General features: G+C 38.6%; 1 protein-coding gene across 5 annotated transcripts in view; it reads right to left on the bottom strand.

Moving 5' to 3' along the window:
* The window catches only part of SLC24A2 (solute carrier family 24 member 2), a 114848-nt gene that overhangs the window by 55849 nt on the left and 43727 nt on the right, over nt 1-15272 (bottom strand). For 4 of the 5 annotated variants that reach the window (XM_048290946.1, XM_048290948.1, XM_048290949.1 and 1 more), the window contains exons 3-4: nt 2005-2043; nt 846-954 (exon numbers count right to left, since the gene is read on the bottom strand). In XM_048290946.1, the coding sequence (XP_048146903.1) occupies nt 846-954; nt 2005-2043 (148 nt within the window). The remainder of the gene's footprint in view (nt 1-845; nt 955-2004; nt 2044-15272) is intronic. The other variant, XM_048290950.1, reaches the window with a different exon arrangement.

Raw genomic sequence — 15272 nt, 5'->3', positions numbered from 1 at the left:
TAGGTTCAAATTGCACTCCAGTCAACAATTCTAGCTTTCTTGTAGTCTTCAATCTGTCATGTATGCTCATGTGAAGTGCTATATATAGCTTTTGGTCACTGAAGTTTGAAAGGTCTGTCAGTGATATTTTAGGTCTCTTTAGTCCTTCCCTATTCCTTCACAAGTGCTGTTTCTCAAGACATCTATTACTGCAGCAAGAGAAGTCCTACAGACACACAGACACCAAATAACACACGGCCCTGAATTTTTGTTGTTCTTCTACTAGAATATGAGAGTCAGATCACCCCACAGTCACAAAGCCAAATCACACCACACTTGGATAAAGCAAGTGAACCATTTACATACATGTAACACAGAGGTATATTTGCTGCATTTTTATTAATGTCAGTGTTAAACCACCTGAAGTCAAATCAACAGAATCTCATTCTTTTCTACAGTCCACATGACAAATTATCCACCATTTTGACATTTTTAAAAAATATAATCAATACCAGGGAGGAAAACAAACAAAAATCTTTATGAAAGTACAGGATGATAGAGTTTTTGTAACTTTTACATTGCTGCTGAAGCCAGAAGAGAGGAGAATCAGTAGTTATAATATGCATCGACCAAATGATCAGTTCTAGTTTCACTGCAATGAACACACTTCCTAAGTTGAAAGTCTTGGTGGGAGTATGTGTATCACTATAAAAGTGAAGAACTCTCTCAGAAAACCCAGACACATTCAGAGAAGACTGATGAAAGCAAGAGAACTGCAAAAAACAGTTTCAAGTGGAGAAAGGAAAAATAAAGATTTTGTTTGCTTTTGCATCAGGAAAGTAAAAAAACCAAATTAATAGGCATACCTTCAGCAAGTGGATCAAGTGTGTGAATCATGAGCTGGAAGATGCTGTTCCTCATTAGACTGTTGTGGAGAGATGCAGAGCTTCCTCCCCGCTGGAGACGTGGCTTGGTCTAGGGTAAAAAATATGGTGAGGAATTTAGGGGGTTTTGTATTTTGTCTGGAAAGATGTCTGAAACAGTATGAATTAATCTCACATCTCACTGCACAATGAAACATTTTGAACCATCACCTACAGCAGACTATATTAAACTACAGACAGTATCCACCATTGCCATAAGCATAGACAATATCTCTGGGGGGCACAGATCATCAGAACAGCCATTAGTCTCCCAGGACTCAAGAAAAAAACAGGGAAAAAAGAATCCTTCTTTCTGAAAACTCATAAAGTGTTAAGAAAATTAAAACCTCATACTAGCATCAGGAAGAATTAATAATTTTGGTTTTTTGTAGAACCTTTTGTTTGAATCCCTGAAGTAAGTTATAATTTTTACTACTTTGGTACACTGTAAACATGCATATGATCAAAACTATGGAGAAAAAGCACAGACAATACTCTTTTTTAATGGCACTCATCAGAGTGAAACATGCTCCTCGCTTTGGTTCAATCCATCAAAGTCTCATGGCAAAAAGACATTGAGTGTGGTAAGGCAGTACAGACATCTACAGCAATGGATCTAGTGCACAAGCACCTTTTGCACACTTTTAATGAAATATAAAACATACTCTGAGGTTCTGTTCCCCATGCAATTGTCTAGTACAATAATCGATGCATTGTATATATCTCATAGAGTAAGACTGTTTTGTGGCTGTTTGTTTGTTTCAATAAAAAGGATAGTGAGAGCCAACAGACTACTGACTAGTAAGACCCTGAAATCCAATTAGAGGGAAAAAACCAACACTGAAGAAAATAATACTTGGCTATAATACACGGATTAACCTTTGGTGTCAGACACATACAAAATGAGAAATTATTGAAACCAATAAAGAAAATCAGTTCACTGCTTTATCTTTGGAAAAAAATTATTTAAACTCTATTACGGTATAGGAGGAGAAAGAAATCCCAGCAATTTAGAAGAATGTTGATGCATGCCAAACCAAAGCAAGGCTTGCCTCACCACCCTCCTGAGAAACAAATGCTCAGATGTGTAATTGCTGCCTACCGTCAACATTTGGTCATCCTTGTCTCCAGCATTAGGTGACTGCATGAATGGGAAAAAGAACAAAAAGAAGTGTCAGATGGAGCACACAGGGAATGGAAAGGCAGTAGAACATCACACGTCTGATCCTATGAATTCTGTTGTGATAGATTTTTGAACCACTCAAAGCATCCTACCGATCAAGTAAATCAGAGTAAATTCACAGTGCAGTGTGCAAGCGTCTTTTGCTCTTGTCAGTTTCTTGGACAGGAACTGTTGTCATTTCAGGGCCTGGCACAGCAGCTGGGCTGCAGATCACAATGTTCACTTCATGCAAATTACCCAGGGAGGCAAACTCCCTGTACATCAACCAGTTTGAGAGAATGAGGATAGAAGACTAAAGGCAACAAGAAACTCAGGATTGACCAACTGTTCCACAAAAAGCCTAAAAAGGAGTAACCTTGGTATTTTGCAGGAAGAGACTAGGCAAGGAAATGAAAAACCACGTTTCAGTTTAACCACTCCCTGCAAATTACAATTTAGCCCAAACTGGCAGCTCTGATTAAGGGCAAGCAGCATGGCACACACCACCCTGTCATGAAGGAAAATGAGACTCGGAATGGGTCTTAAACTATTTTCTCCATCTCAAGGACTCTTCCTTAGTGATATCTGATACACAGAAAACAAATTACATTACAACTGTTCCATGGATCAATCTCTCCATTCAGTGAAACCCATTTTTGGACACACATCAACAGTAATTTTTTGGACATGCCTTTTGGGTTAATTAACCTTGAAGGTTAAGTGGAAGGCAACCAGCTATGACCAAACACTGATGACAGAGCAAATCCTTTATGTTCCGTAAAAAATACAAGAATAACCAGAACTAAACTCCTTGTCAAAAATGTACTGCTACAGTTGTGAAGTTTGACTCAAAGTAAAGATAATCACACAACAAAAACATCTTTGTTCTGATAAAGGAACTACCTGTCACCTCTAAAATAAATCTGCCCTTGTGTGAGAAAACAATAGAAAAAAAAGTTCTATGCTCTATCAGGGAAAACTACCACAGAAAGAACCTTTAAAGGAGTAAAAAGAAAAGGAAACAAAAAGAAAATACAAAATCTGTGTTCTAAAATGTCATTTAAAAAGTAGATGCATCTTAGAAAATGCTGGTCTGAAGTGTATGCATATACGGTTATATATTATAAATATTCATATGTCTTTCAGATACAAATCAGCAAATCCAAAATTTATGTATTAGTATTTCAAGGGACCTTCATGGAAAAAAAAATCCATCTCACAGCAAAATTTTCAGGAAAGAAAAAAGGACAAGCTGGGAAAAGCTTTTATTGTCTCAGGAAAAAGCAGTTTAGGATAGTTGAATCCTAAGGATCAGCGGCTATAGTTACAGAAGTAAAGTCTGTGGTACTCGGATGAACGTGCAGACATGGAACTTTAATGAAAGTTTAAAAAAAAAATCACTATTTGGAACTTTGATTTTCTGAAGATAGGAAATCTATTTTTTATTTTTAATATTGAAAGATATGAGAACATATAATTGACGAAACTGAGTAAATTGTACTTTCTACCTGACAAAGGTCTGAAGACTATCACCTTTCAAAATTTCATGTTGAAGGAGACACTTCTCATTTATTTGAAAGGGAATGGCATGAAGCTGAATGAATGTATAAAAACAACTAGTTGATAATTTGTACCATATAATTTAACTAGTACAAGATCTTGTACTAGTTAAATTATATGCTATAATTACATAAATAATAAAGAGAAAGAATAATGAAACACATTTTCCATATACATTAAGGAAACAAAAGTGAGAAATAATTCAATTATTTGCCAATACAAACTGGGGTATACACCATGAAATAGATTTTTTAAATCATTTTTTCCACACATGATTAGCCATGTAATTGTTTCTGAGTTTGACTTGCCAGTCTAGTTATTTTATAGCAGAAACATTCAGGACAATTTCAAAAACAGGAATGTAAACAATTGTTTGACATTTTGGTGATATTAAATACTTATAATTCCTGGATTATAACCTGGAGTAACAATAAAACCAGTTTAAAATAGTGTTTTAAACTATGGCAGTGGAAAATTCAGTTGTGTTGCTGTTTACAGTATTTGATGGCATTTTGTTCACACCAGGATGGAAAATTAAACTATTTTCCTATTGTTCACGGTGAGTTTTGCATTTTCATGGTCTTTGCTATTTAATTTTGGTATCATACACTGCATGGGAAAGTATCTTAAAGTATCATTTTCCCTTGCAGGAACATTTAGTATGTAGGCATTTTATGCAGTCTTTTAATTTGGGACAACACTTAAAACTGGTCCATTTTGCGGTGTTTTTTGCAGTGGGAGCAAATACTTCATCTGTGGACACACTTAACAACGATTTTTTTAAAGAAAATACACGTTTTCTGTAAAGACAGGTTTGTTTTTACATCGTGGCAACTGTTGCATGTTAGTTCTCTCAGGATCAGAAAGAGATGAAGGTTCCATGTCTTATACAGTACATATATTTCTGAAGGCTTTACTAGTAAAAATTACCTTTTGCAATTTTATGCTATAATTTCTTTAGAACCATGAATTTATTACGATTCTGCAAAGTGAAAAAAACACATTCTAGCATACCTTCTTATTCAAAAGTATTTGGGGCACAATCCATTATAATGTTTTTATCAGAATTATAAAATGATTAATCATTAGACAGATCCCTAATTTTTTTTAGAGAATTCAATGGGGTATTTGTTGGCTCCCCTGTACCACACGGCAGGCAATAAGAATTTGTTCATCCTCCTGCCATTATCGATGATCATGTATTCAAGCTTGCTTCAGATGAGCTAAAAAGTCTTAAACCATTTTATTTCAGGAAGAATACATAAAAAATGCCGACTTGCTATGGAGAAATGGTCTCTGGTATCCTTTTCACACATCTCTTTTCCTCAATGCCCTAAGTCCATCAGTGATTGGACGGGACAACTTCTTTGCCTTGTTTGAGAACATACATTGTTGAAAAACAGGGTTCTGAGTAATTCATGCAAGAGGTGACAGCTCACTAAGTAACTGGTGAGTCTCCCAATGCTTTCCTTTGACATAAAGGCCATCATGACAGCCAAAGGAGGAGCAGAATCTATAAAAACCTCTAGGTATTTGACACAGAATATCCCTGTTGGGGGGATGCCTAGTAACAAAACTGTCTGCAGCTTGAGCAGTTGTTGCTCTAGTTGAAGTTTCCGTGTTAAAGGTTCAATAGCCAGAAACAGTGAACTGGACTGCCCATTCTCTTCTCCTAACATGAGAAAAGCGGAGTGTCGAACAAGAGCAGGTAAAAACGTAATGGGATTTCAACACCCTTTCTGCAGTGTGGGTTCACATCTCTTTTCTGCTTGATAAATATTTTCCAAATATAGTAAGGAAAAGCTGTTAAAAATCAATCAATCAATCAATCAATCAATCAGCTTTTATGGGAATAATGGCATTTCATGATGTTTGTTGGTGGGCAGTGTGGTGCTGAAAGCAATATGGTGTCTCCAATTATTGTATTATATGAGCCCAGACAGGAATTTGCATAATTGTCTCAAGATGCTTTCTAGTGCAGGACTTCTGCTTCTCCCTCTTATGCCTGTTTTAAAAAGTGGCATCTGGACACTACAACTTTACAGCTGGCAGTTGAGTCATCACTTGTGAGTCCTCAGACAAATTACAGATGGTAAGTTTTCTTGGAGCATTTTTTTAGGATTCTCTAATCTTCCACTTAAGGTCTGTAGGGTTTTTTGTTAGACTGAACTGCAGAAAAATGAGATAGATTTCAAAGGCAGCCACTGAAGTCAATCCAGTTAACCTAAGACAGTTCCGTTAATTTCTAAAAACCAGTATCCTAAGGAGGGCTAGCAATGCCCTTGGAATAGAACTGTTCTGCATTTGTTTGAAATTATATAGTAAGTCAGGTTAAGACTTAACTAAAATCCAAGCAACAAGTTCAGCTAGGCAGATTTCAGAAATAGGCCTAATGAGCTTAGTAAAGAAACCAAAAAACGAAAGTATTATTTTATCTTGTTCTCTTAATAGATACATCTTTGAATTTTACCGAATTAGAATCCTTTAGAGCTCCTTTCTGTGAATATTCCAAAACAAGCCAAACTTTTGCCTACTTGATGGTTGGAAAGATCAAATCCTAGTGGTCTCAATATACTTAAACTAAAATTCTAGTATCCATGGAAATAAAAAGTTGACCATCACCACCTGCAGAACCTGTGTCAGGTGCTGCAGTGGGGCCAGTACCACTTTATAACTGAAGGAAATGTACCTCACTACCCCACTCTCTAGATTATTTCTGTAGAAAGGCTGTAAGTAAGGGAATACTTCTGTATTTAAGCTATATTAAACTGATGGTACGGATTTCAACTTCTATATTACTGCTTAGATGTCAGTATCTGAATCCAGACTGTGAACTAACACTGCGTAACACCTTGGATCTTATTTAAAATGGAGGAAGAAAAAGCTTTAGTAAGAACACTTTAGAAAAATACATTGAAGTTCTCTTTCACTTTGCCTTCTTTCTTCTTTTCCCCTTTCTCTTTCTTAAAAGTAAAATAAAACAGGGAGTTTTACCTAACGAAGCAGATTTCTGTATTGCTGAAGAAAGTAAATATGATTCAAAACAACCACATCCAAAATGAAATTGAGGTTGTAAAATTGCTTTACTCATCAAAATGAAGAATTTATTAAATTAGAGGTTGAACATTCAAAGACATTAAGCTGGACCACCAAAATGGAATATCTGGCTCCATTTATAACTGCTTGTTTACAGGCACCTAGTGTGAAAGCTGTAGCTCTGGAAAAAGCAAAATGGCTTTGTTAATTCAGATCAGTTGTCTCTTTTATGCCAGTCTATTCATACAATTACCCAATGTGCATACACATAGTGAATCCTCATAAATGTTCAGAAGAGATGCATCCTAGCTGATTTGAGCAGTGACAAATAGATACTGTAAGCCATCAGCTGCTAAATCACATGCTAAAGATAGGTCAGCTTATTTAATTCCAGATATCTGTGCATCCCACTGTATGAAATAAGGCTCTTCTAGTCAGCCTGTATAACCAGCTATATGGTATTTAGTTATTCAACATGTGTAAGGAAGAGTCTGCCCCATGTCTCTTACCTTCTCTGAACTTGCTTAAAGTAAGGTATCTTTGGCTTAGGGTGGCAATGTAATAGCTCAAGCTTAAAGACTTCAGGAGTTTTTAATCACCTTAGTGTCAAAAGTAATTATGCGGTTTTAAGTTGTCGCTCTAATCCTCATTTCAAGACTTACCAATGAAGTCACCTCTTGCTATTTTTTGAGTCATATAATTTAGCACCATAGCTCTGTATGTCTATGTAACTTTCAGGAGGGCAAAAGAATACTTAAAAAAATATATATAAAAATAAAAAATTGAAACCTAGATACTTAGTAGTTGTAAGATATACATGCACAAAACAGGCGTTCACAAGTGACAGTTTAAGTACTTCACTAAGGATTTATGTGGCTAACTTTAAAATACGTGGATTTAAGGTCTTTTATATGCTGCTACTTCATCAACGTTACATGAGGAAGCATTAGTAAGTGTTCCAAGTATAAGTTCTTGAAACTCAAGAAATTTTGGAAGTAAAATACCCACGAAACAAGAAGCAAATTGTAAGGAGGGGACTAGGAAGGCTTTAATCTGAACTGCAACTACACCATAGAGACTGCTGACAGGAGACGCTTGCTCTTCATTTCTTACAACTCAATCAAACATGAGTGACTTAGTAAGAAGCCAGCAAAAAAAGTATTTCCTGGTACATCTGCTTGCCTAAATACACAAAGGATCTGCTACAGATTATGGAGGTTTCAGAGTTTGCCTTAGAAGAGGTCACCATAATTCCCAGAGGGGAAGACGTTTCACAAATCTCAACTGCAGCTGTTGCTATGCTGATTTGCAGCTCCTGAATAAATTTCACTGCAGTCAGTTGGCTGTATACTGCAGAGGATTCATCACAAGGGCAAAAAGCCTGCAGTTTCACTGCCTTCCCACCTCCAGCACCCTGGAGATCCTGAAGGACAGCTCCAGTTGCAGAGAAGAAATGAGCCTTCACAGCCCATAGGGTGGAAATGCTGAATCAGCACATCCTCAGCTGCCCCCGTCATCTCCCTGTTCCACCAAGATCTGTTCACTTCTCTCATCTTATTTCATGGCTGCCTTTCCCCTCCAGGTGACTTCTTTGTTACTCTGCTGACTTTACTGCCAGCTGGTAGGAAGGCCTGATCTAGCTCTCAGGATAGACACTGCCAGAAGAATATAAACAAATACGTGAGGGGCATATAAAATAATGAATGATACTGAGAAAGCTAGCTGAGTATTGCTTAAAGACGATGTCTCCCCCAGTCAGAATAGACTGTAGAACACTGATCAAAGGGAAAGCCTTGACTATCCTGTGGGACTACCTTTTCCATGAAACAGCAGTAACATTTAAAACGGTCTCACTCACATACTAAAAAAAAAAAAAAAAAAAAAGCGAGTGGGGCTAAAGGAAAGCATCACCAATACAGTAGTATGAGGTACAAATGTTTCAAATAATGTTTCAAAACATAAAATTGTCATCCCTGGGAGCATGCTGGCTGCTATGGGCTGCAGTACCACAGGTATCAGTTTCACACCAGTGTAAAAGGCAAAATCCAGCAGTCACCTTCTGTTCCTCCACTTCCTCATTTGTAAACTAGGAGTAGAGACACTGTTTGTAAAGAACTTTGTTCTTATGAAGAGGGCTGCTTTCTTCAGGGGCAAGTTACTGGGTATGACTGCCCTCTCTTTAGCAATTCACTGTGCTCTTTTGGGTTTCGCATCTCCTACTGAGCACAACATAGAGGCACATTTCAATAAGCTACAAAGCAAATCTTGAGACCAGCATCTCCAATAGCTATAGGTAAAGGATCAAAATGTACCTCTTACAATGTTTTGTTAGCTAAGAAACATCTAAGACTTTTAAAATTTTTGGACTATTTATATCTGTAACAAGTCTGAACCTATGGGTTTACAAAATTTTATGAGAATTCATGTAATCAAAGCACACAGAACACTTGTGCTTTTTACATCCCATAGGATGTTAGACTGATTCTTCAACACTGTAAGAAGAAAACAAATTAAAATGTGATGGTTTAATTTTTTTGTTCACCCACTAACTGGATTACATGTTCTCAGTTTTACAATGTGAAACTAGAAATCATGTCCAAGACAAAGTACTATTTAAAGAAAATATCTTAATTTTGCCTATTTGACCCAACAATATTTCAGGCTCACTGTTCTTCTAACTGACATTGAATACCATCTGCCTCTATACTCATCCTTCAGATAACCCTTTTCAGTTTTTCCATCGGTGCCTCTTAGGTCCTTCCTATAAAATGAAACATGGAAATGCCATCTAAGGGTCTGTCTTATACCTGGTGCAGGGGTAAGAAATGGTAGGGAGACAATCTTTTATGAACAAATAGAGAAGAAATTTTACAGCAGAACCTGCAGATAAGAAACCAGCACTGTACCATGAGTGTGCCTGAATGGAGCTGTGGACAGAAAAGCAAGTCAGATTTCCAAATTTCATCTACAACCATAAAATAAAATAGTTTTTTTCAAATTAGGAGGAGAAAAAGAGGATGGCATTTGCTTCTGTCTTTCTCTGATCACTCCTGCCTTTTAACTATTTTTCTACAATGTTCTGCTTGGTACTAAGATGAAAGGGATCTAAGATTTGTGGCTCTGAAAGCAAGAGCATTCCTGTGTGCTGGGATTCTGGAGACCACCAGATGTGTTCTGGACAATCTGCAGTATGCACGTGCCAGATTACTTTTAACTCCTTTGGAGACAAGAGATCAGAAAGATCTCTTCTGATCTCTTCTCTTCTGTCAAGAGGCAGAAAGACCAAAATGACACTGTTCTTCCTAAATGCAGGGTTATAACATTAAAACCTTAAATCAGACCTCCCCCATTTTCCCTCTCAGTGTCTGGATCATTAGAGCAATTGTGTCCTTCATGGCATAGACAAGGATAGACAGACAATCTCTGCGCTCACCTTTCTTCATCAGTCTGCTATTTCACATTGCCTTTCATACTGCCGATTTGTCCCTACAACTATGACCCAGATGCCTGCAGGGAAACCATTGTCCATGAAGAAGCAGTGGCTCTTGCTGCTCTTCCCTGCAAAGTCTGGTCCTCCCAGAACAGCTTCCTAATTACTATTTAAGCTAAACATACAGCTCCAATGGTAATTCCCCTTGTGATCAAAGAGAGTAAGGGACTGGGGAAAGCAGATGTGCTGGAGTGAGGGAGGACATACATGGATGTCATAGGAAACCATATCTACAGGAAAGCAAGAGAGAGCTCATGGTGAAGTAGTGAGGGTGGCAGCCTAAGCAGCTACGGGTCCTACCTCAGGCTCTCATCTGTGTTTCACCTATTTTTCCCATTTACAGCCTATGACAAAAGCATTTCTTCACCTGTAAGCTGCCAGGTGAGCTTCACTGCAAAACATGAAATTTCTCTGAGACTTTTGCTGAGAAATGTTATTATAGACACCAGCCAAAATCACAATCTGCAAGGTCCTTCAATTAGCAAGAGAAGAGAAACTCACAGTAACTCCATCCATCTTTTATCTAATTCCATTCCACTACAATTAAAATTAAAGTCTGATATCTCTAAGCACTGCAGAAGTCACAAGCACAAGACCATGCCATTAGCCCAGCTGTAAGCATCCTTTTAGCCAAAAATGCACAGTCTGCGTCTGTCATAAAATCACAGAATCACAGAATATGCTGAGTTGGAAGGCATCTACAAGGATCATCAAGCCCAGCTCTTGTCCCTGAACAGCACCATCCCCAAGAGCCACACCGTGTGCACGAGAGCAGCATCCAAACGCTTCTTGAACTCTGTCAGGCTGGTGCTGTGACCATAGCCCTGGGGAGCCTGTTCACCTGTCCAACCACCCTCTGGGTGAAGAAACTTTTCTGCGTATCCAACCTAAACGTCCCCTGACACATCTTCAAGCCATTCTCTTGGATCCTGTTACTGGTCACCACAGAGAAGAGATCAGTGCCTGCCCCTCTGCTTCCTCTTGAGAGAAAGTTACAGACAGTTATGAGGTCTTTTCCTCTCATGATTTTTCCCCCAGAACCTGTTGTTATGATCCAGTTTTAAGGTTCTTAGAAATGCCTCTGCCCGAATTAAGGTGCAAATGAGACCACATGCCAGTGACAATAATATGGGTTTCATTGTATAGTAAAAGTGAGAGAAAGAGAAAAGGAGAAAGAAAGAAATAGAAAATAGGCGGGGGGATGAAGAGTGACAGAGACAGAATAAAAAGAATATCACCCCTCCGTGGGTCCCACTGGTGCCTCGATGATTCTGTCCAGCAGGTCTTCTTGGTGGTGAAGGTCCCCCCAAAAAGCTTAGAATCCAATGGGTTTATATACCCTCGAGCCAGGTAGCAATGTCCGGCCATGTCCCCCTGGGGTGGGGGTCAGTCTCTCACAGCAGACTCTGGGTCTGTTGCATCACGTGCAGTTCTGTGGGGCCAAGCCTCTCACGGGAATGTCCCGTGGATGTGCCCTGTGGGGTTGGGGGTTCCACAGCTGGGCCGGTTTGTGTAGTTGGAGGATGGGTGTTTAGTGCCTCTCACCAGAGGTTGCACCATGCACCCAAAACCTCCTCCTCCCCCCTTGGTTGGGGGACAGTCTGTGTAAACCTGGCTTCTGTGAGCTGCGCTCTCCCCCCACCCCAAACTCAGCCCGGGATGATTGAACAATGGGCTTCCCTTTATCTAAGCAGCAGTTTGACTTTCAGTTCAAAGTCCCACTCTTCACGGAAGCTTCTTTGGTTGTAGCTTCTTTATAATGAGCAAAACTTTATATCAATGTTTGAGGCATGAACTATTTTCAGTCTCTGACATCTGTGCTTCTTTCATTGTATCTTAGACTTTCCTGCTGCCTTTATTTTCCTACTATCTCATTGGCAGGCACATCACACAATACCCACTGGAATCTGGTCCACCAAGAACACTTCTGTTTCAGGGACTGGCACACCTCTGTATCTGAGAGGGATGCTCCCACTGTTTCAGCTATCTGCTTTCAGTAAGAAGTATAGTCATAACTATCTGCACTTACCAACAAGAAGGCTTTCAGTTCTTTCAATACTACCCAGCCCAAACAGTCTTTCTTCAGTGTAAAAGGTAGACAAAATGGAAGAATTGGGGAGAATTTTTAACAAAAACTACATCTTTGCATTGAGTGAAGTTATCCAAGACAGAGGGGATTTGAAACTAAGAGCTGAACTTGCACAGCAAAGCTGGGCCCTCTTAATGAAATACACTGGGTATGAATTCCATTATGACACGTAAAAATATTTTCTGAGCCTTAGTATATGCATTTGCTGATTATTTAATAGTCAAACTCCAGTTCCTGTGGCTACATTCCATGTTAGCATGTTTTTGGCTTTAACATCTCAAAATAAATCTTTCCAGGTAGTACACATATTGCTGTATCTTCAAGAATTTGGTTGCTGCAGGAGGAAACAATCTAGTTCCCTAAGATAACATTTTAATACAATTGACTGAGTCATAAAAAGAAAACTTTCACTTAAGATAGAACAGAAATCACAATATGTTTTGCAGTCTTAATCTGTCAGAAGTAATCCATAAATTGGAAAATTCCCATTGTTATGACTCTACATGTTTCTAGTTCAATGTGATTTTGCAATCATTCTGCAAGCATGTAAAAACTTCAGTAAACAATGCACGCATGATTCTTTTCAAAATATTCACCTGAAATTTGGATAACTGCAGTTTGTTTCAAGCTAAACTGTCAGCAAACATGGTTCTTTCATGTGGGAGTTTGTGAGTATCCAATCAGGACTTTATGAATTTAAGCTACTTTTTATTATGTGGGGTTCTATACATGGTCTTTTACATCAACCAGCTGTTGTGCTTGTAATGCTGATGAAAAGAGTCAAAGAAATAAATGTATTTGAATTTTGTAGAGTCATCTTTCCATTTGTGAAACAGTGTGTGGACAGAATGAGGACAAACACAGATTAGAACTCCTGAAGTCTGTCCGCCTCCTGTTTGCTTTACTGGCAATTTTACAGTCAGCATCTCTGTATATGCACATTTTTAATATGCTTCATAAATAGATTTCTGCAGTTGTTCTGTGGATGTCAATGGTGATATATGAAGTGTGCTTATTACATTAAAATATTTTTTAATCTTTTGGTTCAAAACCTTGCTTATTGAAAGGGACAGAATCATTAGAACTGTCACTGTTCAATTCCTGCCAACAGTGTTTTGTGTGTAAACTGAACTTTCCTACATACAACCACAGAAATCACCTCTCAAACCAATCATGTTTTTCAATATTCTAGTTAAATCTAAATTAGCAAAACCTTTGCATCCTGGTTCACAGAGATTTAGCAATTACATGACAAAAATTAAGAAGAACAGGTAAAATCATAATCTTAATAAAAAAATAACAAGTACAGGGGACACTGGCATATGTCCAACAGATTAAAACAACAACAACAAAAAACTGGCTCAAAGTCTGATTTCACACCACTTTGAATTAATTTCATGGGATTAGCATAAAACTAAATTAACTGAGAGCAGGATCTGGTTGTGCATGCAGGAAAAGAGGTGATATTTATTCCACAGCATGCTGAAAGAAGGTGTCCAACTCATGATGTAGATATAAAGCAAAAATACAGTGAAAATAAAAAAACACATTTTGCAATGCAAATGATGGTTTTATTACGGTCATAATAAAGTTTATCCCTAGGATGGGCTCCTATTTCACACCTTTTCCCAGATCTTTCCTGACAAGGGCTTTTGAACTCATACAGTCAGGCTCTCGCTCCGCCCTGCAGATTGTTGGGATTTTGTCAGCTCAGCTTGGAGCCTCTCCCAAGAAACAGCCAGATGCAAAAATTTTGAGACTTTGGTGTAGTTTAAAGTCACAGGTGTCTGACACACAACACTGAGAGCTGAGAAAACTGGGGGCTCAAGATCCAGTTACTTACCCTGACAAGCTAGATCAAACTGCACTGATGATCTGGAGAGTTCAACTGTTCCAAAAAGACCAATTGCCTGAATATTTCTGCAAACAGCATTTAAGTGACTTCATATCCTACCTATGCTAGTCAGCTCTCACAGCAACAGCTGTTTAAAAAAACAATACGCTATTAAAATTCCTTCCCTAATGCTATAGCAAATTATGGTGAGTTGTGCCACTGTTTCTCCCAGATAAAGGAATGCCTGGCCACTCCCAACAGCAGCATCCAGGGCAGCTTCACACACCACCAAGCAGTCACGCTGTGGCTCAGCCACGTGCCACACCACTCTCTGCTTTCACTCCTGACCTCCACCGCAGTCAGAGTCACAGGCAAGTAAGGACAACATTATAAACTACTCTCTGAGTTCATTAATGGATGGCAAAGCAGGAACTATAACAGGATTCCAACCCTTTCGTGTCTCATTTCTAGCTGATGGCTTGTTCAGGTTGGGTATAAAGAAGAGCTGCTCCCGTCTGCTGGATTAGTAGTGCCATCTGTGAAAAAGGACTGGGGAATCGACTTGGGTGATTGCAGATATTGTGGTACTAACAGAATCTATCACAGCATTTCCAATCCCTAGCAATCTTTTGGGCACAGCTAGAGAATGACAAAATACAGATTTGCACGGGAATGGACTGGTCATTTCAACAAAGACTTTGGACCTAAAAGCCAACATAGAATCGACATTTTTGTACACTCTTTGGAAGAACTGCTCTCCAGATTCTTATCAGTTCTGTGGAGAAGCTACATATATTAATTCCACTGATGGAAATAAATTGGCTAACACTACTATACCAGCTTCATTTGCAATTGTATTAATACAGAAAAGCTCATTCTTCGGTTTACGCCACAGAAAAAGGCATGGTATCTTGGATGAAAACAAGGCAAGAGATGGAAAACTAAAATAGACAAAAATGCTGCCAAAACACAGAAAGTACCAATTTTTGTGAGCCTGAAGAAACTATGCTACCCACAGGTGCCTTTCTCTTACCTACCTTCTTATTAAATAAAAGATCAAATGACTGCCTATATTTTCTGTCTATAAAGTGTTTCTTTTCTGCCCTAGAAGCAGTCACAGACCCGGGGCAGGCTGAATTCTAACCACTGATTTTTTGGGGGGAAGGCACTGATTTATGCAATTTATCTCTCAGAAACAC

The sequence above is a fragment of the Corvus hawaiiensis genome, chromosome Z (assembly GCF_020740725.1).
Source record: "Corvus hawaiiensis isolate bCorHaw1 chromosome Z, bCorHaw1.pri.cur, whole genome shotgun sequence".
NCBI lineage: Eukaryota > Metazoa > Chordata > Aves > Passeriformes > Corvidae > Corvus > Corvus hawaiiensis.
This window is presented reverse-complemented; position numbering and strand designations above follow the sequence as displayed.